This window comes from Erinaceus europaeus, chromosome 23 (genome assembly GCF_950295315.1).
Source record: "Erinaceus europaeus chromosome 23, mEriEur2.1, whole genome shotgun sequence".
Classification (NCBI taxonomy): Eukaryota; Metazoa; Chordata; class Mammalia; order Eulipotyphla; family Erinaceidae; genus Erinaceus; species Erinaceus europaeus.
In genome coordinates this window covers 1399709-1426080 of record NC_080184.1, presented here as the reverse complement: position 1 = coordinate 1426080, position 26372 = coordinate 1399709, and the positions used below count along the sequence as shown (strand labels likewise).

Genomic DNA, 26372 nt, shown 5'->3' with positions numbered 1-26372 from the left:
CCTGCCGTCTCTCTGCCTCCTTCTCCCACTGCGCCCCTGAACCCAGAGCTCTGCAGGCAGAAAGTGGGGAGGGGGGCCCCAGCAGAGAGGAAGTGCGAACCCCGGAACCTAGAGCTGTAGGAGGTGGCCAGGGCAGGGCCCCCCAAGCTTCCGGAAGGCGGAGACGTGGGCCTGCTGAGGGCTTGTGGTCCTCCCGGAACCGCGGCTCCTTTTCATCCTCAGGAGAACTGGAGTCTGGGTGTTTTCTCTCCTCCCCCGCGAACACCACTGAGGGGATCCCCCCTTCTCCAGCCAGCTTCCCGGGGTTCTGTGCCTCCCCCCAGAGTCTCAGACAGTCAGGGCGCCGGCCTCACTGCTGCTGTCCCAAATGAAATCGCTGTCGCCCAGGGCAGGCCTTGGCAGCAATATTGACAGAGGAGACAACTGGCTCGAACCCAGGCCCTCTGCCACTGGACCACCTCCCTGCCCTCCTCCAGTGAGCCCAGCGAAGGAGGGGGAAGGGAGCCAGAAGGTTCATTCACCTCATGGCAAGCCCCTCCCCTCCCCACCCCAGCCTTGGAGAAACCAGCTTGAGTGCTGACCCCTGGGGGGTGCCAGCCGCGACCCTAGAAACAAGGGGACAGTGCTTCCCAGAAAGTGGGGTTCAGACCCCAGTGGGGGTGAATTAACAAAGGGAACCGCTGTGCGGGGCTCACCTCCAGGTGGCTTCACCTCTGACCTCGTGCAAGGCCTGTGGGAGGGGTTCCTGAAAGACAGGGCACCCGGCGCCAAGACCCGTGTTCGAACCCCCAGCCACTACATGCGAACACCGGGCACAGGGTGGGCTGGGGGTGGCTGTCTCCACTCAGCCTGGAGCCGGCTAAAGCAATTCTAAAGAAGACTCCTGCCTGAGGCTCTGAGGTCCCGGGTTCAATCCCCGGCACCACCATCAGCCAGAGCTGAGCAAGGCTCTTGGGGAAAAAAAATGAAGTCCACTTTTGGTGGAGAATGAATATATTTTAGTGAGAGAAGCCTTGGCCCTGCTTCCACCACTGCTGGCCTATCTTTCCAGTCAGTGAGAGAGGGAGAGAAACACAGCATCTGAGTTTCCCCCTGTGCTGTGCTGCCTTCCATGGGCTGCCGGGGCTCAAGGCCAGGCCTTGTCCAAGGCAAGGCAGGTGCCCTGGTTGGTGGGCTCTTTCTCCAGCCCCAAGCCTCCTTCATGAGGTGGACTTGGGGGTGGAGTGACTTAACACCCTTTGCATGCAGTGTTGTGCTCCCCCCCTTGAGGAGGAAGGATCCTAGCCACTGTCACCCCCACCCCCTGCACACGCAAAGGTCCCCCGTGCTGGAACCTGAGAACTGGCCCCTCCGCAGACACAGACAGGAAGTGGGGGCCCGGGGCTACAGAGGGGAAGGGAGGGGACAGCCAGTGGGGACGGGGGGTTTCCTTCGGGGCTGACGGGATGTTCTGGGAGCAGCACTGCTGTTGGTTGCACAACAAATGTCCTCAGAAGCTGGGAACGAACGGCACGTATGCAGTGACAACAACATGCCACCGTGGTGGGGGGCTTCAAACCCAGGGCCGCTGCTCTGCCAGGTGGAGCTGTCAGCAGGGTGGTGGCTGGGGCTCCTATCTGTGGGAATCCTTCCTAGACAGAAAGAAAGCCAGAGGTTGGAGACACCTGCAGCCCAGCTCTGCCCTTCAGGAACCATCTCCCCCTGCAGGTGGGGAGTGGGGGCTCGAACCCAGGGCCTTGCTGACTGCGAGGTGCACCCTAATGGGTGTGTCACCAGCTGGTCCCATTGTACTTTCTTTTTAATATGTTGCGTCCCTGCTCTGCCCTGGCTGACGGTGGTGCTGAAGGTTGAGTCCAGGACCTCAGAGCCTCAGGCAGGAGGGTCTTGAAGAACCCTCCACTGTCTCCCCAAAGCCCCCCAGTATGTGTGTGGAGGGAAACGCCAAGAGACAGAGCGTGACTTCAGCCCTTGGGAGGCCAGGGATTGAGCCTGGGAACCCCTCACCCCTGCTGTACCTGAGCCCCCCAGTGAGGGCATGTTGGGGGGTACTCCACTGTCCCGTGGGCTAAGCCCTCTCCTGGTTGGACCCGAGGGCTCCCCCTTCTCCCAGGATATCTGGGGCCCCGGTGGGGGTGGGGCGGGAAAGAAGCCACACCGGGACTGCCCCCCCCCCCCAGCCCAGAAGGACAGGGGGGAGCAGAGGTCAGCGGCTGGGAAGCACCAGGCTGCCTCACCCTCCCTCGTTCCAAGGCTTCTGGGCCAAGGGTCCCCAACTGTGGGGGGGGGGGGCGGGCAGCCTGTTGGGCGGGGCGCCCCTCCCTGGGGGACCTGCGGGCGGGCGGGGCCTCGCCTGAGAGGAGGGGACAGGAGCCGGAGCCAGCCGGGCCCAAGGTCACGGACTCACAGCGTGACCTTGACCCTGAACCTGAGCTCCCCGACCTCCACACACCTGGGGGGCGGGCACGGGCGAGCTGTGCACCTGCCCCGAGGCTGTCTGCCCTTCCCCCCCCCCAGAAAGTGAAACCGAAGCCAGGACCCCAGGAGCCCAGCCGAGGGGGGGTGGCGGGGGTGACCGGCCCAAGCTGGGCGCCCACGTGGCCGACAGCGGAGGGAGGAGGATCCCCAACTGCGGCCGTTTTAAAAAAAGAAATGGCCCGCGGAAGATGGGGGGGTGAGGGGCAGCCGGAACTTGAAAGCAAACACCTTCCTTTTCCACCACCTCCCCCCACACAGGAGTTGCTTTGGGGGTTCCCTTGGTGGGGGAGCAGAGAAGGTTCCTGGGGCCCGGATCCTCACTCCTAGGGAGGCTGGAGGCAAAGCTGCACGCTTCTCCTCACATTTCTGAGTGAGTGTGGGAGGGAGGGATTGTCCCAAATTAAATCCTAACACAAGATTCATTAGGGAGGGCAGGGTGTTAACTGTAACCCGGGGTCCCAACACCCTCCTTTGTGACCACAGATGTCCTGTGAATGGGGGTGAGGGGGCAGAAAGAGAAGATGGAGACCGAACAGCACCTGAGCTTCCCCCTGTGCCCCGAGGACCTCCCATGTGGTGCTGGGCCTCCGAGCTGGGTTGTATGCACAGCACCCACCCTAGTGGGCTGCCTCTCTGACTCCAAGCTTTTCATTCAGACAGAGATCTTGTCTAGGAGACAGCCCAATGCCTGAAGCTCCCCTTGTGCTTGGTGCTTCCATGTGGTGGCTGGGGACTTGAACTATGTTCCACTACTGACTTCCCCAGTACATTCAACTTTTAAGAAAACAGATGGAAGGGGGCTGTGTGGTGGTGCACCAGGTTGAGCGCACCTGTTACCAAGCACAAGGACCCGGGTTCTGCAAAAAGATTCCTGCCTAAGCCTCTGAGGTTCAATCCCCAGCACCACTACCAGCCAGAGCTGAGCCCGGATCTGGGGAAATAAATACAATAAATAACTATAATTAGGTCCATGGGTGAGAGCATAGATGAATAGTTGATAGATAGACGAAAGGATGGTCCGGTGTGGGTGGACAAAAGGACAGACAGGAGACAGTATAGCACCAGAGCTTCCCCTGTGTCCTTAGGTGTCTCCCCTGTGGTGCTGGGACTCAGGCCTGGGCAGCTGGGCCCTGAAAACATTAAATTAAAATTTTATTTGTTCATTTCTTATAGAAAAACACCAGAGCCCTGCTCAGCTCTGGCAGTAAGTGGTGCCGGGGATGGAACCTGCGGCCTGTGGGGCCTCAGGCGTGTCCTGGCTCCTCCGGCCGGCCGGCCACATCCCTGCCAACACTTGGTCCTGTCTGTCTCTCGGCGTCCGGCCCTCACACCAGCAGTGCAGTGGTTTTGGTTTTGCCTGGTCTCGATGACTAATCACGTTGGACAACTCTTCTGTGACCTCTCTTGAGCATGTTTCCCCCAGCGCCCCGCTCAGCTCTGGCTGACAGCAGTGCGGGGACTGAACCTGAGACCTGGGAAGCTCAGGCAGGAGACAGTCTGTGCTGTCTCTCCTCGTCTTACAAACAGCCCTCTGCCCACTTCTACAGTGTCAGGCTGAAGGCTGAGCACTGGCTCACTGGGTAGAGCAACCGCCTTCCCACGCACGAGGGCCCGGGTTCAAGCCCCCAGTTGCCAAGGAGAGCACCGTGCAGACAGCAAAGCCTCGCGAGCAGTGGGGTGGTGCTGTGGCATCTTTCTTTCTCTCTCCCTCTCTGTCTCTCGTGTCTCTGAAATGAAAAGGGCTGGGCAGGCACTACCAGGCTTAGTCCAACAGATGCTCCTGACTGAGGCACCAGAGGGCCTGGTTCAGTCCCCAGCACCACCACAAGTCAGACCTGAGTGAAGAAAAAGGAAGGACAGACAGATGGACTTCATTGGGAACCGTAGAGTGACACAGTGTAAGGTCCTGACAGGAAATAAATTGAATACAGAAATAAATACATAGGGTGGGAGTAGATAGCATAACGGCTATGCAAAGAGACTCTCCTGCCTGAGGCTCAGAATAGTCAGGTTCAATCCTTCACACCACCTTAAGCCAGAGCTGATCAGTGCTCTGGTAAAGGAAAAAAAAAAAAAGGATAGGAGGTGGCACAGTGTACAAATAACTTTTTTTTTTTTTAAACCAGAGCCCTGCTCAGCTCTGGCTGTTGGTGCTGGTGCGTGCAGGGGTTTGAACCTGGGACTTGAGAGCCTCAGGCAGATGGGTCTCTTTGCAGAACCCCATTTTATGCCTAAAAAAGGAAAGATAGGGGCTTGGTGGTGGTGCACCTGCTTGAACACACACATTACAGTGCACAAGGACCCAAGTTTGAGCCCCTGGCCCCCACCTGCAGGGGGAAAGCTTTGCAAGTGATGAAGCAGGGCTGCAGGTGTCTCTCTGTCTCTCTCCCTCTCTATCACCCCTTTCCCTCTCAATTTCTGGCTGTCACTATCCAATAAATAAATAAATAAACATAAAAATTCAAGAAAGAAAATATGGTGCAAAGTGTAAGGACTGGCATAATAAGGATTCTGTTTCAAGCCCCCAGCTCCCCACCTGCAGGGGAGTCATTTCACAAGCGGTGAAGCAGGTCTTAAAGAGTGTATCTTTCTCTCCCTGTCTCTGTCTTCTCCTCCTCTCTTCATTTCTCTGTCCTATTCAACAATAACAACAACACGCAAAGCACAAGGACTGGCATAAGGATCCCGGTTCGAACCCCGGCTCCCCACCTGCAGGGGAGTCGCTTCACAGGCGGTGAAGCAGGTCTGCAGGTGTCTGTCTTTCTCTCCTCCTCTCTGTCTTCCCCTCTCTCCATTTCTCTCTGTCCTATCCAACAACGACAACAACAATAATAACTACAACAATAAAACAACAAGGGGAGTAAAAGGGAATAAATAAATAAATAAAATAAATATTTAAAAAAATAAACAAAACAATAACAACAACAATAAAACAAGGGCAACAAAAGGGAGTAAGTAAAAATAAAGAAAACTAAAAAAAATTTAAATATATATATGTTATATATGTCTAATATATGTTATATATACACATACATATTGTATTTTCTTTTTTATTTTTATTTTCTTTTACTTTTAATATTATTTATTCCCTTTTGTTGCCTTTTTTTAAAGATTTTACTTATTTACTGACAAAGATAGGAGGAGAAGGGAGTCAGCGACAACAGCAATAATAACTACAACAATAAAACAACAAGGGTAACAAAGGGAATAAATAAATAAAATTAAATAAAAAAAAAAAAAAGAAGAAAGATAGGAGGAGAGACAGAAGCAGACATCACTCTGGTCCATGTGCTGCTGTGGCTTGAACTCAGGACCTCACGCTTGAGAGTCCAGTGCTTTATCCACTGCGCCACCTCCTGGACCACGCCTTTGTTTTTTTTGTTGTTGTTGTTGATATAGTCGTTGTTGGATAGGACAGAGAGAAATGGAGAGAGGAGGGGAAGACAGAGAGGGGGAGAGACAGACACCTGCAGACTTGCCTCACCACTTGTGAAATGACTCCCCTGCAGGTGGGGAGCTGGGGCTCAAATCGGGATCCTTAAGCTGGTCCTTGCGCTTCGCGCCAGGTGCGCTTAACCCACTGTGCTACCACCCCACTCCCCCTATACTGTATTTTTTTAAAGTCATACTATTTGTGGTTCTTACAACCACATTGAAGAGTTCTTTACATATATTGGGTCCTGGCCCCTTTACATTTGTGATGAGCAAGCATTTGGACCCAGGTTCGAGCCCCCGGTCTCCACCTGCAGGGGGGAACTTCACAAGTGGTGAAGCAGGACTGCAGGTGTCTGACTCTCTCCCTATCTTCCTCCCCCTCCGTTTCAGTTCTGTCTCTATCCAGTAAATGAATAAATAAATAAAGATTAAAACAAGATTTGTGAGGACAAGACAGCAGGGTGGAGGAGAGCGAGCCCAGAGCAGTGCTGAGCTCTGGCATAAGTTGGAGCCTGGGAGTAGAACCTTTGGCCTCGGGGACCTTGGGCATGCTCTATTGGTGCTCTGACAGGCTATGCTGGCTGTGTGTGTGATGGGGGAAGAGGGAGCGGGAGCTGGAGAGAGAGGGGAGACACCACAGTTTTGGAGCTTTCCCCCCCCCCGGGCAGTTGTGATACTCCCATGTGGTACCAGACTCTGTACCCAGCGAGCTATTCCCGTGGCTATTTCTCCCCTGTCCTGGATGCATGAAAGTGAAGAGATGCAGGCTTCTTTTAATATTTTTGTTTATTTGTATTCTTAGGTAGAGACAGAGAGTGGGGGCCGGGTTTGAACTCGGGTCCCACCCCGGGAGCTATCCCTCCAGATTCCAAATGCTTAACCCCCCCAAACTCCTCTCCCTGATACTGTCTCACCTATAGGGGGGTAGCAGTGTGTGTCTGTACTGGGGGGGAGCCCTCGGGGCCCAGAGTCAGCTAAGTGCCAGTGCCGGGTCCCACATGCCCGCCTGCCTGCTGTCTGGCCCCATGTCTCAGTTTCCCCCAGTGTAACCCCTGTGAGTCAGCCAGCCCCGGCCTGGGGGGCCCTGTGGGCTTCCTGACTGGGTCCCTGCTTGGTGGCTGAGGGCGGTGGCGACTGAGGCAGCCAGGCCTGTCTCAGTCCTAGCCAGGGTCCTTAGAACAAAGTCCCTGCCCTCCCTCCCTCCTGGGACGCTGCCCCTCCCTCCCTGGGTCTCTTCTCACCTCCTACCAGGAGCTGGTTTCGCTCTGGGGTTACCAACTTCCCTCCTGCTGCATATGTTGGGGGACAGGCTGGGTTTCCCCCATTTAGGGTCAAATAAATAAATAAATATACTGGGTACCATTGGGGCTACCCCAGAGCTAGCTTCCAAGTCACAGGAGTCGGGGGGCCTGAGCCAGGGGTCCCCCTTTCACCCCGACAGGCAGGCACGTGGAAGCCAGAGACATAGGCTTGAAGTTGACAAGTGGCCATGGAGATCGGGCCACCCTCCCCACCCCGCGCCTGCCAATGCCAGGCCAGGGGATAAAGTAAGGGGGCACTGAGGCCTGGCGGTAACCCTCTTTTAGATGCTGCCCCCAGGGGCTGCGGAGGGCACCCACGGGCCTTCGGGGGGGGGGGGGCGGGCAGCAGGCCTGCGGGGTCAGGCCTGCTCTCCCCTGTGCTGCCTGCCCTCGCCCCCCCAGACCTCTCCCACGACCGGGTGGAGGAAGTGGACAGAGAAAAAAAAAAGCCGGGCTGAGTCACCCCTCCCCACTCCCCACCTCCACCCCTCCCGGTGGTGGGAGCGGCCGCAGGGGACCCGGGAGCGGGGGAGGTAGTGGGGGGGCACGGCTGGGGATGGGGGTGCAACTGAGCCAAGCAAACACCCGTCCCCGGTCCCCCAAGTCGTCCACCCCCCACTTCCCCAGCTACGCCCCTGGCGCGGGCAGGAGAAGACTCTGACACTTTATATAATCCCGGGCCGGCAGGTTGGCTGGTTCATTTGGGGGGGAGAACCTGCCCCCCCCCCGTTTTTACAAAACCGGCTCCCCACACCCCCACCCCGGGGAGGGGGGCTCCTTGAACCCTCCGAGACCCCCCAGGTCTAGGGCGCACGGGCGGGGTTCCCCACCCACACGCGCGCCCCCAATCTCCATGCACCACCCCACGCGCCCCCCCAAAACCCAGCAGCGCCGGCGCCCCACGCCCGCCCTGCGCGCTGCCCTCCCCGCCCCCGCTGCCAGGCTGCCACGCCCCGGGCGTCGGGGGGCACAGCCCCGCGCCCCCCCAGCCCCCCTCGGGGTGCAGAGGCTGGGGGGGCCTGTTTATCTCCAGGTCCCCACCCCCCCTCTCCACCCCGGGGGGCCCGCTCCCCCTTGCGCCCCGGGGAGCTCTGGGGCCAGATAAGCTGGCAGCCTGGCACGGCGCCGCGCGGCGGGCGGAGAGGTCAGAGCAGAGAGGGGGGGCGCGCCGGTGGGGGCGGGCCCCCTCCCCACCGCACCCCACCCCACCCCACCCCACCCCCGGCGCCCCAACTTGGACGGAACCCCGCTCGCAGCCCCGAGCTCCCCAGGGCGCAGCCCCGCGGGAGGGTAGAGACGTGGCAAGCAGGGGACCTGCAGAGCCAGTTCTGGCCTCAGAGGCCGGGCTGGGGGGGCGGGGGGGGGCCGGGCTGCGGCACCTTTAAGACAAGGGAGGACCCCTCTTGCCCTCGGAGCAACCAGGAAGGGAGTCGGAGCATCATACGGGGCCTTGGCGGCACTGGAGTTACTGGAGGGCCGTGACGCCGCCGCCGCCGGAGCCAGGGGGAGCGCACGACCGCCGCCCGGGGGTGCAGCCGGGGGGGGGGCGCCCCGCGGACCCCGCACCCAGCGGCGCAGGGAGGCGCCCGGTCCCCCCAAGCCCGGGCCCCGGCCCCGCGAGGTGAGTCCGCGCTGGGCGCCGGCTGCTGCCGGTGCTGGGGGGCCCGTCCACACCGGGGGTGCGGGCAGGGTGCAGGGGAGATCTGGGGGTTCCGGGGGGGGCTCTCCCTAGCTCTCCAGGCCGACGGGGTCCATCTGGGGGCCGGTCCGCAAGTTTCTGAGGTCTGGGGAGTGTTTGGCAGCTGCCGGGAGATTTCGGTAGAAAGAGGCGTTTTATTTGTTTGTCTTTTTTTTTTTTTTTGGGGAGGGTGGCTCAGTGCAGTGGGCTGTGTGCCAGCCGCCCCCCACCCCCACTCCGGGTGCATGGCTTTTCGGGGCTCCGGGCGCGCGGGGAGCGGGGGAGGGGAAGCGGGGCTGCATTGAGGGTGGGGAGACCGGGAGGGGGGGCGCGGCGCGTGCTAAGTTTGCAGCCGGGTACGGGGGTGGGCGGTCGCCCTCTCCCCTCGTGAGTGGGGGGCCCCTCCGGTGCTGCGTGCATACGTTGGAGTTGGCCGGGATTGAGCTCCTTGGGGGGATGGGGAGGGGGTGTCTGAAAAAACAGGGAGGGGGCTTTGCCAAGGAGGGGGAAGGGGTGGGGTGTCCGGGTGGGCGGGCGCGCCGGGCGCGGCGACCTCTGGGCGTCGTAGTTCCTCGCCGCCGCCGGGAGAAGGCAGCTGGCCAGCCACCCAGACTACGAGTCCCAGGGTGCTTCGCGCCGGGGGCCCGCGGGGAGGAGCGGCGCGGAGGAGGGGCGGTGAGTGGCGGGCCGGCGGGCCAATGGGCGCGGGAGAAACACGCGGCGCGGGGCTCTGGGGGCGGGACCAGGCTGGTAGAGGGGCGGGGCCTGCCGCCGGGCTCCCCTCGCCGGGGGCCGGCGGTGGTGGCGGTCCCCGGCTTCCGGCTGCGCGGCCCCGCGGGTCCCCGCCCCGGGGCCCCTCCCCGCCTGGTTGTGTAACCGTCCCCAGCCCCCCCCTCCCACCATCGTGTCCTCTCGCGCCCCCCAGCACCAGCCGTGTCCGCGCGTCCGGGGGGTGCCAGGGTGCCGGGGTCACCCCGCCGGCGCTGCCCGGGAAGGGCGCGCCCCGGCTGGCCCGGCGGCGCACGCGAGGCCGGGGATGCGCGGCCTAGCGCAGGCCGGGCCCGGGCGTGGGGGAGGCGGGCGGCGGGCGGACCCAGATCCGGGGTAATTTGCATCGCCCTCCCCCCAGCCCGGGTGGGGATTGGCCGCCGGCGGCGGGGGGTGGCGCGGGGCCAGGCTCACTGCCGCCTCCCGGCCCCTCGGAGGGAGCCAGCGCAGCCGCCGCCGCCACCGCCGCCGCCGGGGCCGGGCCCCCCAGCCGCCGCCCCGGGAAGGAGGTAGGAGCCCCCCGTGGCGCCGTTCGCCGGGGGCGGCCGGGGAGGGGGCCGCCTCCCGCCCCCGCCGGGCCTGACTCAGCCGGGGCTGCGGAGGGCCCCCCTCGGCCTGGCCCCCCGCCCGGCGCCGGCCCCCCGGGAGGGCGCGGCGCCGCAGCGGGCCGGGGGCGCCCCGACCCCTCGCCCGCTCACCCCCTCACCCCGTCGCCCCCGGAGCGCGTGACCCCGTCTCCTACGGCCCCCCGCCGCCCTCCTCTCCTTCCCCTTGACGCCACCACCACGTGCGAACCCGGCCCGCTGGGCGGGGGGCTGGGGGATCCGGCGCCCCCTCTCTGCCGGCGGCCTCCGCCTCCAGCACCCCGGGCGGCCCTGGGGACCACGGGCAGGGGGAGGTGGCGCCCGGGGCCCGAGTGTTTGCGGAAGCTTCACCCCCACCCTGGGGCGCGGGCCTTTGCAGATTTGGGGGAGCTCCCCCTCCCCCGGCACCGCAGCAGAATGCTGTCGGACCAGGTCTGCCCCGCCGGCCAGGACACCCTGTCCATGTCGGGGTGACTGCAGCCAGCCCTGGCCCCACACGGCCTGCCCCCCACTCACATCAGGGTAGAGACCTTTGCAGATTTGGGGTGCCCCTCGCGGGGGCGCAGAGGCACTTCTGGCAGGTCCCGGGGGGCCATGCAGCCAGCAGTTGGCGGGCGGGCCTCCCCCCCACCTCCGCTCTGCACCCCACACACCCCAGCCCAGCTGCGGAAGTGGGAGACGAGTGTGGGTGCCCCCTGCCCCCTCGCGGCCGTGCCCACCTGGCTCACCCATGGGTGGCCGCTGAGCCGGGCTCTCCCCGCTCCTCCCTGCCTGCCAGCTGCCTCCAGGACTCCATGCCAGCCCCCCCCCCCCCGCCGGGTCAGGGCGTAACCCCCAGTGTGCCCCTCCCCGGACTGGGGGGGCCGTCCCTGCGACCCGGCTTCCCACGGGCAGTGCTGGACACCAAGAGAAGGCCCCGGAGTGTCCCCACCTGCCATCCAGCTTCCCCCGCGGTGGGGGGCTGCGAGCTCTGGCCGCTCCCCTGCCAGGTGGGGGCCCCCAGAGCCTGGCGGGCGCGGGGCTCTGTTTACCGCCTGCATCGCTGTGGCGACAGAGCCTGGGGGAGGGGGCGCCCTGGGAGCGCTGCATGTCTAATGAGGAGAGGAAAGGGGACCCGCCGGGGCGCTGAAATTTTAATTCCCCACTCGCTTTGGGGAGGGGGGCCATTTATTATTTAGTTGGGGCGGCAGCCGGGGGCAAGGGGCGGGTTGCCAGGTCCCCTCCAGGCAGAGGTCCTTAGTGCAGACCACAGGGGCGGCCAAATCTCACTGCAGGCTGCCCCCCCCTTCCGGTCCCCCTGGACTCTGCTGGGGAAACTGAGGCAGGAGCGAGCAGCTGGGAGTCTCCTGAAGCTCGGGAAGCTTTTTGGTCTTTGCTGGTTTCTTTTCTTTTTTGTGTTTGGGGTTGGTGGCCATCCCTAAGGAAACGGGGTTCCTTCCCCAGGGAGGTCAAGGCTGTGCCCAACCCACCACCCCTCTGGAGTCCAGCACCCCAAGGTCACCCAGCGCCAGCCTGCCAGGGGCCTGACCCTGCCGTCCTGTCTTCCCAGAGCACCTGCTGGCCGACTGGGGACAGGTGTGTCCCCACGTCACAGCAGGGGGACATCTGGCTTCCAGAGGCCCTGGAGGTGGGCGGCGGGCACCTGTTGGACGGGTCAGGCCCAGAGAGGGCCGCCACAGCGCCCCAGGGCGCACAGCGAGGCCAGGCTGCGCCCGCCGATACCACCCACCCCCCACCTGGCAGCCCAAGGTCCTGGCTCAGGGAGGGGTGGCGTGCAGGCCCCACCCAGCCCTGGCCTCTCCCCGGGCAGAACAATGGGGGGCAGGTTCAGCACCCCCACCTCGCCCGCCCTGCTCCCCAGCACCTGCTGAGCCTGCGGTTGCTGGTCTAGAAGCCCTGTCTCCCCCAGAGGACCCCAGGAGCTCAGTCCCCCCACCCTGCCCTGGGTGAGAGTTGGGGGGGGTGTGGGAAGGGCTGTCCTATGTGACCCTGGGCCATCACTTCCCCTCTCTGGGCCTCAGGGTCTAGGGGGATGGGGAGCTGGGGTGATCAGATCAGCCATGAGGAACAGCTCTGGAGGTGGGGAGGTGGGGGAGCGAGGCTCAGGAAGGCCCCCCTCATGGACTCTGGCCCCAGCCCCAGCCCCTCCATCTGTCCCCACAGCAGGCCTCCTACCACCCACGTCATCCCCTCAGTACCCCCCACCTGGACCTGCTTGATGGGAGGGGTCAGCTGGGTTTGGGGGAGCCTTAGGGCACCCCGGCTTCACGCTGGGGGTGGTGCAGGTGACTCAGGCCTCCCGGGAGTCTGGGAGGGCGGGAGGGGGCTCTCAGAGGTAAGGGGGGTGCAGGCGGTGCACTCAGGCCTCCTTGGTGCCTGGAACAGCCAGGTGACATTCTGAGGGGGTCTGCTTACCCTGTGTCCCATGGTTCCCCTCTCCCATCTTCAGAGTGTGTGTGTGTGTGTGTGTGTGTGTGTGTGTGTGTGTGTGTTTCTGTCTTTCTCCACTAGACTTCCTGGCCAGCCTCCTGCCCCCAGAGTGTGGGAACAGAATGTGGGCTGGGGGGGTGGTGGCCATCAGAGGGGATCCCCTGACGCTCCCCTTCTCCACTTCCCCCCCACAGCCGGAGCCCATGGCCTTCCTGCCTCTGTCTCTTTAAGGCCGGAGCAGGAAGCCCCTCCCCACTTGGGGTAGAGAACTGGACACAGAAAATGGCCGAGGGGCTGGTGGCTCCTGTGGCCTGGAGGACACAGTGGCTGGGGGAGGGGGCAGTGGCAGCCACCCCTTCCTGTACCCACCCCCACGATCATGGTTGGGGAGGGGAGACACACACACACACACACACACACACACACACACACACACACACACACGCCGCTGCATTCCTGCCCCATGAAGCCCGGGCCCCTGGGACGGCCAGGCGGGCGTTGGCATGGGGTCAGGGACCCAACCTTGCGACACCGCCCGGCCGAGGGAGGGAAGAAGGGAGGGGGTGGGGCGCGGGGCACCAGCACCTGGGCTCGAGCTGCTGTGTGACCTTGGGCCGGCCGCCCACCCTCTCTGGGCCTGGTGTTCCCCTCCTGGGTCACCACCCACTTCCTTGTTGCTTGTGTGGTGAGTTGGGGGTACAGGGAAGGGGTACAGGGCCTCCTGGGGCTCTGACCTAGAGCATCCCCTTGTCCCCTGGTTGGGGCCCCTGTCACCACCTCCACTACCACCCCCGGGAAACTGAGGCACAGAACAGTGGTGCACTCCCTGCCTCTCCTCCAAGGTCAGGGTTCGAATCCCAGGTTGGCCCTTGCCTGTCTCCTGTGGGTGGGGTGCAGGGGCCTGAACCCCCTCATTAACCGCCGCCCCCACACTCCTATGGGAAGGCTGGCAGGTGATAATTACCTGTGCGCCCATAGTAGTGGGGTTGAGCCCTCACCTTGCACCTGACCTTGGGGCTTGCTCCCAGGGGCCCCCCTCTTTCCTGGGGTGCCTCTGCCATGCCTTGTGCTGGGACCCTGTTTCCAGCGGTCCTGGGGTCTCTCCTGAGTGATGCCTCCCCTGCTCCTGGGGCAGGGGCATCCCCCTAGTCCCAGCTACTGTGCGACCTGGTTGGGTCTCGGCCCCTCTCTGGGCTTCTTGTCCTCTCGGGTCTCTGTCAGCCCAGCTCCTTGCTCTCCAGAGCACCCCTGGGGTTCACCCACACCCCATCATGTGGGGTGGGGGCCCCTGGGAGTGCCCTGAGGGAGGAGGGCGCCCCACCTCCCGCCCTGGAGGAGCCAGCCTGCCAGGGCCTGCCCGAGTCCGCATCCTGCACCCCGGAAATCCCAGGGCTGGGGGCGGGGCCTGATGACAGACCGGTCCTTGGGTGGGCGTGGGCCGGGACCCTGGCCTCCCCTGGCCGTTGAGGGTGGGGCCCTGGCTAGTTGAGGGTGGGGCCGCCAGGCTGGAGCCCAGGAACTAACCCATGGTGGGGGAGAAGGAGAGTGGCTGGACCCCCTCTTGGAGCTGGGGTGCCCCCAGTGTCGGTTGGGGACGGTGGCCCTGGGCGGGGCCGCAGGTGGAGCCCTGGGGGCGCAGGTGTCTGCTTCCTTAGGGAGGGAGGCGGGACCTCCAGTCTGCTGGGGGGGCCGGGGGGGGGCCCGCTGTGAGAACCCAGGGTTTGGGTTCGAGCCCCGGCCCCCAGGGGTTTCACACAGCTGAGTCAGCTGGACTTGTCTGGGGCGGCCACCTGGAGCCCCTCCAGGGGACCCAGGCAGCCATCTGGGGGGGGGGGACCAGGCGGCTCTGATCCGGACTTCCCATCTGCCCATTTGCTCCCTGCCTGGGCCAGACGGCAGATGGTACTGGGGTGGGGGGGGGTCTGATGGGACCGCGCCCCTCCCTCAGAGCATGCTGGGGGAGGGGGATTGGCAGCTGGGCCCAGGCGGCCTGGGAAGTGTTTGGCCGCCATGGGTACAAAAGCCTCTGTCACCCTGTGTCACCCTCCGTCACCCTGTGTCACCAGGACGGGACCAGCCTAGGTCTCTCCAGCTGGGTCCAAGAGGAAGTAGGAGGAATTGGGGGTCGCAGGTGGGGGGGTGGGGGGCTGTTTTCGGTGGTGTGGGGCCCCGGGGCTCTTCCCAGAGGGCGGAGGGGTGGGGACCCTGCCAGAGGGTTGTGTAAGCTGGAGTGGGTGAGTCACCATGGGGGAGGGGCGAGCAGGAGCCGAGGGGCAGGGACACCTGGCGTGACCCCCAGGACCCTCTGGCTCTACCCTCGGAGGCCCAGAGCATGGGGGGGGCAGGGGCCTGGGAGCTGGGCCAGGTCCTTGCTCCTGCAGACTTGACACTCTGGTCTCCCTGCTGGGGGGGGGGGGTTTGCCCTGTAAGGTCAGGTACCTCACCCGGGTGGCCTGCATCCCCTCTGCCCCCTGCTCTGTGCCGCCCCGCTCGCCACACCCCTTCCTGCTGACTCAGGGCCCCTCCTGAGAAGCGGCCCTGGCAGAGGGAGGGGCTCTGACAGAGAGGGGCTGGGGCATCTGATGGTTGTGGGGGCCACAGCTGGGGCATCTGAGAGTCCTAGAGGTCACAGCTGGGGAGACTGAAGTAGGATTGTGTCCTGAGGGCCCTGGGGACTCAGACAGGGAAACTGAGGCAGGCTTGGGTGTCTGAGTGTCCTTCAAGTTACAACTAGGGAAACTGAGGCTGGGCTGGGGCATCTGATGGCCCTGGGGCCATAGCTGGGGAAACTGAAGCAGAGCTGGGCCCTCTGAGTGTCCTAGGAGGCCACAGCTGGGGAAACTGGGGCCAGGCTGGGCCCTATAAGGGCCCTGGGTCCACAGACGGGGAAACTGAGGCTGGGCTGGGGCATCTGATGGCCCTGGGGCCATAACTGGGGAAACTGAGGCAGAGCTGGGCCCTCTGAGTGTCCTAGGAGGCCACAGGTGGGGAAACTGGGGCCAGGCTGGGCCCTTCAAGGGCCCTGGGTCCAGAGCTGGGGGAACTGAGGCAGAGCTGGGCCCTCTGAGTGTCCTAGGAAGCCACAGCTGGGGAAACTGAGGCCGGGCTGGGCCCTCTGAGTGTCAGAGTGGGGGATGACCGAGGCGGGGGTGCCGTCTCCCCGACCCTCACCAACGCCCCCACGCCCTCCAGGTCTCGCCGCAAAAGATGGCCGGCGGCGTGGACGGCCCCATCGGGATCCCGTTTCCCGACCACAGCAGCGACATTCTGAGTGGCCTGAACGAGCAGCGGACGCAGGGGCTGCTGTGTGACGTGGTGATCCTGGCCGAGGGCCGGGAGTTCCCCACGCACCGCTCGGTGCTGGCCGCCTGCAGCCAATACTTCAAGAAGCTCTTCACATCGGGGGCCGTGGTGGACCAGCAGAACGTGTACGAGATCGACTTCGTGAGCGCAGACGCCCTCACGGCCCTCATGGACTTCGCCTACACAGCCACTCTGACGGTGAGCACGGCCAACGTGGGCGCCATCCTGAGCGCCGCTCGGCTGCTGGAGATCCCCGCCGTCAGCCACGTGTGCGCCGACCTGCTGGAGCGCCGCATCCTGGCGGCCGACGATGCCCCTACCCCCGACGGGGCGGACGCCCCTGAGCCGGCGGGCCAGCTGGACCAGCGCAACCTGCTGCGGGCCAAGGAGTACCTCGAGTTCTTCCAGAGTAACCCCATGAACAACCTGCCGCCTGCCGCCTTCCCCTGGTCGGCCTTCGGCCCCGACGACGACCTGGACGCCACCAAGGAGGCCGTGGCGGCCGCCGTGGCCGCCGTGGCCGCCGCCGGGGGGGACTGCAACGGGCTGGACTTCTACGGCCCGGGTCCCCCGGGCGGGGACCGGCCCAACGGCGGGGACGGGGATGATGGCGGAGGCGGCGGCGGCGGCGGCGACGGGCAGGCCGGGCTGTGGCCCGAGCGAGACGAGGACGCCCCGTCTAACAATTCGGCGGCCACGGCGGGTGGGCTCTTCCCTGCCACGCAGAACGGCCACTACGGCAGGGCGGCGGCGGCGGCGGGCGGAGAGGAGGAGGCGGCGTCGCTGTCCGAGGCGGCCCCTGAGCCGGGCGACTCCCCGGGCTTCCCCGATGGCGAGGATGGGGAGGCGGGCGAGACGGACGGGCTGGCGGCCAGCGCGCTGCTGCAGCAGATGATGTCGTCGGTGGGGCGGGCGGCGGCGGCGGCGGCGGCCGGGGACAGCGAGGACGAGGCACGGGCCGAGGACAAGGGCGTGATGGACTACTACTTGAAGTACTTCAGCGCCGCCCACGACGGTGACGTGTACCCGGCTTGGTCGCAGAAGGTGGAGAAGAAGATCCGAGCCAAGGCCTTTCAGAAGTGCCCCATCTGCGAGAAGGTGATCCAGGGCGCCGGCAAGCTGCCCCGCCACATCCGGACGCACACCGGCGAGAAGCCTTACGAGTGCAGCATCTGCAAAGTCCGCTTTACCAGGTGAGCCGGGGCCCCGGGGTGCCGGCCGCGTGCGTCCTCCCTCCCGTGAGTGGGCGTGGGCTTCCCCTTCTGGGTCTGCCTCTTGTTTCTCTCTCTAAGTGACGGATAGATCACTCGCCGGGCAGTGCACTCGAGGACCTCGGTTCGGTTCTAGTCGACTCCCTGGCTGGCTGAGCACTAGAGACAGACGGAAATCTAGAGGGAAGGGTTACATAGGGCAGAGGGCAGTGAGCAGAATGGTGAGAGAGGGAGCTGGGTGGTGGCACACCTGACTGAGCGCACATGTTACAATGCGCAGAGCACCATCCTTACCTGCAGAGGGACGGCTTTGCGCGTGGTGAAGCAGTGTTGCAGGTGTCTCTCTGTCTCTCTATCCCCTTCCCTCCTGATTTTTGGCCGTCTCTATTCAACAAATAAATAAAGACAATTAAAAATTAAAAGAGAGAGGGGGAGGGAGGGAGACAGAGACACCTGCAAACCTGCTCTACCACTCAGGAAGCTTCCGCCCTGCAGGTGGGGACCAGGGGCTTGAACCTGGGACCTGGCAGACTATAGTGTGTGCATTTTTTAAATATTTATTTTCCTTTTTGTTGCCCTTGTGTTTTTGTTGTACTTATTATTGTTGTTATTGCTGTCAGATAGGACAGAGAGAAATGGGAAGAGGAGGGGAAGACAGAGAGGGGGAGAGAAAGACAGACACCTGCAGACCTGCTTCGCCGCTTGTGAAGCGACTTCCCTGCAGGTGGGGAGCCAGGGGGCTCGAACCGGGATCCTTCCGCTGGTCCTTGTGCTTTGCGCCACCTGCGCTTAACCTGCTGCGCTACCGCCTGACTCCTGCATTTTTAAGATTTTTTAAACTTTTATTTATTTACTATTATCTTTTATTTGTTGGATAGAGACAGCAAGAAATTGAGAAAGCTGGGAGAGAGAGGAGAGAGACCCCTGCAGCCCTGCTTCACCAATTGTGAAGCTTTCCCCCTGCAGGTGGGGACTGGGGACTTGAACCTGGATCCTTGCGCATTGTAACGTGCTGAGCTCACCCAGGTGTGCCACCACCCAGTCCCAAGATTAAAAAAAAAAAAAAACTAAGATTTTAAAAAATATTTATTTATTTCCTTTTGTTGCCCTTGTTTTTTAAAAATATTTATTTATTTATTCCCTTTTGTTGCCTTTGTTGTTTTTTATTATTGTAGTTATTGTTGTTATTGATGTCATTGCTAGACAGGACAGAGAGAAGAGGGGAAGACAGAGAGGGGGAGAGACAGACAGACACCTGCAGACCTGCTTCACCGCCTGGGAAGCGACTCCCCTGCAGGTGGGGAGCCGGGGGCTCGAACTGGGATCCTTATGCCGGTCCCTGCGCTTTGCGCCACGTGCGCTTAACCCGTTGCGCTACAGCCCGACTCCCGTTGCCCTTGTTTTTTATTGTAGTTATTATTGTTATTGATGTCGTTGCTGGATAGGATAGAGAGAAATGGAGAGAGAAGGGAAGACAGAGAGGAGGAGAGAAAGACAGACACCTGCAGACCTGCTTCACCGCCTGCGAAGTGACTCGACTCCCTTGCTGTTGGGGAGCCGGGGCCTCAAACTGGGATCCTTACGGTCCTGGCACTTTGCGCCACTTGCGCTTAACCTGCCGCGCTATGGCCCAACTCCCAGTGTGTGCGTTTACCCAGGTGTCTTGGTCTGCCGAGTGGCGGCAAGTCCTCTCCACAGAGTGTCCTCTGGGGCCGGAGAGATAGCTCACAGGATAGTGCACCTGCTTTCTCCCACTCTGAGCCCAGCCCCCACTGCAAGGTGTCAGAGAGCTTTGATGCTGGGGTTTCTTTCCATCTCTTAAAAGATATTTATCTTTATATATGTATAGCTTTATCCACTGCGCCACCTCCTGGACCTACATATATATATATTTTAACCAGAGCACTGTTAAGCTCTGGCTTATGGTGTTGCGGGGGCTTTGGAGCCTCAGGCGAATCTGTTTGCATGACCATTATGCTATCTACCCTCCGCCCCTATATATTTATTTATTATTGGATAGAAACAGAGAAATTGGGAGAGAGGGAGACTGGGACACCTGCAGGCCTGCTTCACCACTCGTGAAGCTTTCCCCCTGCAGGTGGGGACTCAAACGCTGGTCCTTGCACATTATAATGTACATTGAACCAGGTGTGCCACGGCCTGGACCCCCTTACCGTCTACTGGAAAAAGTCAGTCTTGAGCAGCGGCGGGGGGGGGGGGAAGAAAGAAAAAGCGTATTGTTGTTTGACCTGCCAGGATGCCAGACATGGAACCTGGGACTCTGCTGGCCAGGCCGGCGCTCTGCCCTCTGCTCTACTGTCAGGATGGCGTTTTTTCTCTTGGGGGAGAAGAGGAGCCCCAGGAGAGCTCCCTCCGGTGAAGGCATTTGCCTCCCAGTGCTCAAGGGTTTGAGCCCCAGCACCACATGGGAGCATCATGGACAGCACCTGGAGAAGCTCTGTGATGGTGGAGCAGGGTCCTGGGTTGTGGAGTCTCCTGTTCGTCTCTCTGTCGGGAGTAAACAGAAGACAAGAGAGAAAGTTTTCCTGGGAGTGAGCTTGTGCGGTCTGTGTAAACAGTGAAGACATAGGTAATCGAGATTGTTATTCATTGACAGAGGGGGAGAGGGAGAGAAGCAGAGCCTCCCTCTGGCCCCTGTGATGCTGAGGATACCACCTGGGGCCTCAGGCCTGAGCGTCCAGTGCTCTGACCCCTGTGCCCTGTCCCGGGCCCCGAAATTCTTTATTTTTTTAATTTTTATTTATTTTTAATTTTTATTTATTTTTTTTTTCCTCCTCCAGGGTTATTGCTGGGCTCGGTGCCTGCACCATGAATCCACCGCTCCTGGAGACCATTTTTTCCCCCCTTTTGTTGCCCTTGTTGTAGCTTCGTTGTGGTTATTATTATTGCCCTTGTTGACACAATTCGTTGTTGGATAGGACAGAGAGAAATGGAGAGAGGAGGGAAGACAGAGAGGGGGAGAGAAAGATAGACCTGCTTCACCGCCTGGGAAGCGACTCCCCTGCAGGTGGGGAGCCGGGGGCTCGAACCGGGATCCTTACCCCGGTCCTTGCGCTTTGCGCCACATGCGCTTAACCCACTGCGCCACCGCCCGACCCCCGAAATTCTTTATTTTTAATTCTTAGGAGAGGGAGGGGTAGGTTAGAGCACTGCTCAGCTCAGCCACGTGTGTTGCTAGGGATCAAACCCAGGGCGTCAGGTGTGCCGGCTTCACTCTAAGGCACTGAGCCACCACCCTGCTGTTTGAGGTGGAGGGGTCGGGTTGAGGGGGCTTGGGGAGTCCCATGAGTGAACTGAGAGAGCGGATGGGACCCAGGCCTGTCTTCTTTTTCTTTTTTCTTTTATTTATTTTCCCTTTTGTTGCCCTTGTTTTTATTGTTGTTGTAGTTATTATTATTGTTGTCGTTGTTGGATAGGACAGAGAGAAATGGAGAGAGGAGGGGAAGACAGAGAGGGGGAGAGAAAGCCAGTCACCGCCTGTGATGCGACTCTCCTGCAGGTGGGGAGCCGGGGCTCGAACCGGGATCTTTATGCCGGTCCCTACGCTTTGTGCCACGTGCGCTTAACCCGCTGTGCTACCGCCCAACTCCCGAGGCCTCTCTTCTTTTATTTATTTTGAGAGGACTTCCAGGGAGAGCTGATGCAAAGGCCCTGTGGCCTGTTCAACTTTGGGGGGGCTGGGGGTGGGTGGGGGTGGTGCCCACTGGAGGCTCGCCCACTCAGGGCCCCCCTCTGAGTCATTCCAGAGGGTTGAGGGAGCCGGGGCCTGTGGCTGCCAAGGAGGCTGTAATTACCTGGCCCGGGGCTCAAGGTGACGACGCCCCTGCACACACACCCCCTCTGCCCTCACCCTCTGGCTGGTGGTGGGCAGCTCAATGGGCAGCGCCTGGAGAGGCGGGGGGGGGGGGTGCGGCGGCCTCTGGTTCTTGGGAAAGGGCTCCCCGAGGAAGGGAGTGTAGTGTCGGCGATGGGGTGTTGCAGGGTGGGTGGGTGGGAGTGTGCTTGCTGACCCCAGTCCCCCGCCCACAGGCAGGACAAGCTCAAGGTGCACATGAGGAAGCACACGGGCGAGAAGCCCTACCTGTGCCAGCAGTGCGGGGCCGCCTTCGCCCACAACTACGACCTGAAGAACCACATGCGGGTCCACACGGGGCTGCGGCCTTACCAGTGCGACAGCTGCTGTAAGACCTTCGTGCGCTCAGACCACCTCCACAGGCACCTGAAGAAGGACGGCTGCAACGGGGTCCCCTCTCGCCGCGGCCGCAAGCCCCGGGCCCGGGGGGGTGGCGGCGGCGGCGGGGGGCTGGCCGGGCCCCCCGAAGCTGGCCCGGGGGTCCCTGCCCCGCCCGGCACCGTCCCGGGGGGCCCCGACTCCCCCGACGGCCGGCGCAATGGCCAGGAGAAGCACTTTAAGGACGAGGAGGAGGAGGAGGACGAGGCGGCCAGCCCCGACGGCAGCCTGGGCCGCTGCTTGAATGTAGGGGGCGCGGGGGCCCCCGGCACTGGCCCCCCGGGGGCGGGGGACGGGGCCCCCCACGGTGGCTTCCCGGCCGGACTCGCCTGAGACACCAAAACCAAAAACACAGCAGGAAACGAGAAGAGACGACAGACGACGAAGCATAACGCAGAGGAGACAGAGAGCGAGCGAGCGAGAGAGAGAGAGAGAGAGGGAGGGGAACCACCTGCCTGCCCGTCCCCCCCCCGACCCCCCAGAAAAACCCACAAAAAAGATCTATATATGAATATCTATATCTCTCTATATATATGCAGATATATATATATATATATATACACACACACACACACATGAACTGTCACAGGATCTAGAATAGCGCTTTCATGTCCTCTCCCGCCTGGGGGGCGCCCCTCGGCCCCCCAAACCCGTCTCCCACCCTCCCTTCTAGCCCGGCTCCCCCCGCAACCTCTCCCATCGGTGGATCCCGGGGCTCGGTGAGGCTCTTTTGGGGAGCACAGCATTCAGAGCCCCCCCTCCCCGATGGGCGATGGTGTCCGGGGACCCCCGTTGAAATCGGGGGTTGGGTTTTCCTCTGCCCCTGCTTCTCTGCGTCTTTTCAGATAAGACCTTAAACGCTGTCTGCTGTGAGCGGACGTTAAATACACCATCCCATCCCCCCACCCTCCTTCCTCAGGGCACTTAACTTAGGGGGACCCCCCCCCCGTATTCCTGCCTGTGGTCACCCCTCCCCCAGGGCAGATTATTTATTTCCAGGTGTGGAGGGAAATGGGTTGTGGGGAGAGTTGGGGAGATACAGGGGGCTTTCTGCTTGGGGGGGGGGCTGCACATCGGGGCTGCTTCTCTTGGGGGGCCTCCTGCCGCATTCATTCACGGCACTTACATCTTGGCGGGACCCCTCTCCACCTCCCACACCTCCCATGAGACATTTGGAGATTGAGAACGAATTATTTCTCCCGTTCCTTGGGAGGGGGAAAAAAAAAACAATTTTTAAAGCACTTTTTAGTCCCTCCCCCTTCCTTCTTCCAAACAAAATTTATAAATAGATATAGAGAGATAAATATAAAAATGATATATATGTATACTTTTCCTCAGCAGAGCAAGCCCCCCTGTCCTGTGTGGGGTTGGGGGAGGGAACCCAGGGTCTCTAGGCGGCAGGGAGAGAGAGAGGCGAGGTCACAAAGCAATAATCCAGACACCCCCGGGAGGACCACCAGGATTCAGGAAAACGACAAAGCAAAAAAGTAACGGAAGATCCCACCTCCACTGACAAGAGATTTCAGCACTTTGTCATGAACAGAACGGGTAACTCTCCAGACAGACAAGACAGAAAACCCATGTTTACAAGTCAAACCCAACTTCTATGAAAAGTCAAAGAGAGCGAGGGCGTGAGAGAATGAGAGACTGAGATGGAGAGAGAGAGAGAGAGAGAGAGAGAGAGAGAGAGAGAAAACTGTCTACCCCCCCCCGCCCCTCAAAAAAAAAAAGAATTTTAAAAGCCCATTTATTTTTGTACAAAATAAAAAGGCGAAACTCTAGCCGCGGACAGAATCCACTTCTGTTCCCCCAAGAGGGGGTAAGGGGGACCCCAGGAAGACGGAGGGGGGTACCGGGGCTCTGCTGTCTGTCCCCTCCTGTTGTCTCTCACTTGGTTCTGATTCCAGATGTCTCGTCACCCCATAGCCATCGGTGGCCGCCTGGGGAGCCCCCCCACCTTGACACTCATAGCTCAGGGATGGGTTCAGACCACCCAGTGTCCCCTTGTCCCCACACCCATTTCTGGGGCTTCCAGCCCTGGGGGCGGCCTCCCCTGTGGAGGCGGGCATGGGGGGGACCTTACATCACCCCCCCAGGAGCCCCCCCCTCATTTAAAAAAGGCACTGACTGTAACCCGGGGGCCTGTGCTGAGCCCCCGCAAAAGGCCTGGTGTCCGCCAGGTCAGCCACGGACTAGGGGCCGGAGGCCAGGACACCCCCCCACTACGTGCCCCCAGACACCCTCCTGTATATGCAGTGCCCACCCACCCGTGTGACCTTGTAAATAGTCACTCGCTGAGCTGTGGCCCCAGGTTTGGGGGTGTCCCTACACCCTGTCCAGCCACTGGCCCTCACCCCCGTTTTGTGACAAGCCCTTGTCTTTTTTTTTTTGTTTTGTTTTAAAGGGAAACTTCTAAGAAGGCCATTTGTAGCGAGTGTTTCTTAGATCCTGTACCCCAGCCCAGCAAGCCCCCCCCCCAGTCTCAGGACCCCCCCTCTTCCTGAGGGGGGTGGCAGGGGAGCCCAGGGCCGGGTGGCCTCTTCACAGCCCATTGTTGACAGGGTGGGTGTGTGGGGGCTCAGCTCCCAGAGGGTCCCCCAGACCCCGCAATAAAATGAACTGAAAGAAAAGAAAAAAAAAACCCGCAGCTGTCATCCTGGCCAGTGGTGGCAACTGGACTTGGGGATGGAGCCTCTGGGACTTTTGGGGTGGGGGAAGATGGTGTGCCCCCAAGCACACTTTGAACCAACTCCTCGGGGACTGCACTAAACCCTTTCCCCTAGCTCTGCGCCCTGGCTTCAGCCCTCCCTCTGCCTTAATCCCTCCCTCTGCACCGCATGGGCCCACGCTGGGACCCCCACCTCCCGCCTGCCTGGCCCCCTCCAACTCCGTGCATACTGTACATAGAAGTGGGTCGATTTTATTTTTCTTTAAATTAAGGTCATGATCAAGTGTTGCCAAAGATACTGAGTTTCAGGAAACAAAGCATCTGAGGGCGGGGGGATGCAGTGGAAGAAAAAAGTGTTTTTGGTTGTTTGGGGTTTTTTTTTTTTTTTTTTTTGGGGGGGTGTTTTTTTTTTAATGGCCTGGTACAAAAAAAAAAAGAAAAAAAGAATTGTCCTTTCCATCTTCTTGGTGAAGCTGTGTGGATGTGTGTGCGTGCGAGAGAGAGAGATATTCAGGCTCTGAGTTGGCTGCAGGTGGGGGCTCTTGAGGTCTGGGGGTGCATTTGGGGGCTCAATGGGGTTCCGGAGCCCTCACCTGGGGCTCTCGCCCACCTGTAGGGTCTGAGAGACCCTAAGCTGCTGTTCCCTGTCAATCCCCCCCCCCACGCCTTGTGAGATTAAGATAAGTTTAAAAGGCAAAAATTAAAAAAAAAAAAAAAGTGAATGTATATAGTATCAGATCAGGCCTAGCCTGGCATGGGGGGTGGTGGCTGGAGCCCTGTGGGGGTCCCCCATGGACCCTACCAAAGAGCCCCACCCAAGGGAGGCCCCCTAGGGGACCCCAAGTAGCTACCTGTCCCCCGTGTGCTCAGGCAGGTGTAGGGGAGGGGGGTGTTTGTACTACTGACACCCCCCTTTTATTTGGGGGGGAAGCCCCTGCCAGGGGATGCCTAGGCGGCCAGGATTGTAGGAGATGGTGGAGAGAAGAAAATATAGAAAAAAAAAAAAAAAAAGAAAAAACCAGAAAAACCCAGGAAAAAAAATAAAGCAGAAATCCTATTTTTTGAGAAAGAAAGATATTTATATTTGCAGCTTTATTTTAAAAAAAAGTTATTTAAGCTGAGGAGTCAGCCTTCCTGTGGGGGGGAGGTCGGCTGGGCAGGACGGGTCAGTCCTGAGGTTCTGGAACCCCCAGACCCAGGAGCACAATCTCGGTCCAGACTAGTCGCAGGAGATACAGGGGCTGGGGGATGGCCCTGTCTCCTGGCCGGGCCACCTGGAGGGCAGAAGTCGGGGGGGGGGGGGGGGGGGGGTCCTGGCGCCCAGGTGTCCCTCCCTCAGCGCCCCCCCCTGCTGGCCCAGACACACGCAGTGCCTTGGACTTTTGGGGGGTTGTGCCTGTCAAGTTGGGGGTACGGCACAGAGGACACATTCCAGAAACTGTATTTGGGAGTCTTTATAATGAAGTCGCCAACCCAATGGCGACCAGATCAATTGGTGAAAAGGAAAAAAAAAAAAAAAAAAAAAAGCACTTTTTGGGGGGTGGGAGAAGCTTAGATTGCGACGAGCGTGATGTGAAAACCAGAAACGACAACTTTTTTTTTTTTTCTTGTACATAAAACCACTAAAAGCAGCCTGTTAAGACCCTCCCTCTCCTGTCTGGCTTTTCTGTTGGTCGGCGGCGAAGGGGGTGTTGGGGTGGTCTGGGAGGGCCCTTGTCCACCAACTCTCTCCCACTCACCCTGCCTGAGTAGGGATGGGTGTCTCCAGCAGGGCCAGGTCTTGGGGTCCCCCCAGGTGACCCACAAATTCTGGGGTGCAGCCAAGGCACTTTTAGTCCCAAGATTCCTAGGTGCTTTGGTGGGAGAACCCTTCTTCCCCCAAAAGGTTCCAGCCGCATGCTAGGCCACAGTGATAGCATCTAGGACCTGGGGCCGGAACCCCCAGTTGCCCCCTCCCTCCTCTCCCACATCCTCCGGAAGCGGCCAGGGGCCCAGTCATGGGATTGGGGAGGGGGCTGCGGTTGGGGTCATTATGTGTGGCGCCAGGGACTCACCCAAGCAGGGGTCCACTGCTCTCCAGCTGTTTTTTTCATTCAGAACACAACGCTGAGCTTCCTCCAGTGCCAACCACGAGGGACACTGGAGGGCTCTGGCCAGGACCAGTTGTGTAGCTGGTCAGACCAGCTTCCTCCGGAACACTTCCCGGCAAACAACTCACCCACCCACGGGCAGCACACAGCCTGAAACTGCCAGTACCACCTGGGTCC

At 61.0% G+C, this 26372-nt stretch overlaps 1 protein-coding gene across 2 annotated transcripts; it reads left to right on the top strand.

Moving 5' to 3' along the window:
• The first annotated feature begins 8521 nt into the window (after window positions 1–8521).
• ZBTB7A (zinc finger and BTB domain containing 7A) lies at window positions 8522–25752 on the top strand. 2 transcript variants are annotated; one of them, XM_007524921.3, is made up of 3 exons: window positions 8522–8832; window positions 15864–17167; window positions 21236–25752. In XM_007524921.3, the coding sequence occupies exons 2-3, from the start codon at window positions 15879–15881 to the stop codon at window positions 21768–21770; spliced, it is 1824 nt and encodes a 607-aa protein (XP_007524983.2). In that variant the 5' UTR covers window positions 8522–8832; window positions 15864–15878; the 3' UTR covers window positions 21771–25752. The 2 variants fall into 2 exon arrangements, with proteins under 2 accessions (XP_007524983.2, XP_060037969.1); XM_060181986.1 differs by lacking the exon at window positions 8522–8832 and adding an exon at window positions 10034–10166.
• Window positions 25753–26372: the final 620 nt, after the last annotated feature.

Bases quoted from the DNA above. Each gene is read 5' to 3' on its own strand.
- ZBTB7A (XM_007524921.3), top strand. From the start codon at position 15,879: ATGGCCGGCGGCGTGGACGGCCCCATCGGGATCCCGTTTCCCGACCAC. The intron at 17,168-21,235 runs GTGAGCCGGGGC...CCCCGCCCACAG, and splicing joins TGCAAAGTCCGCTTTACCAG to GCAGGACAAGCTCAAGGTGC.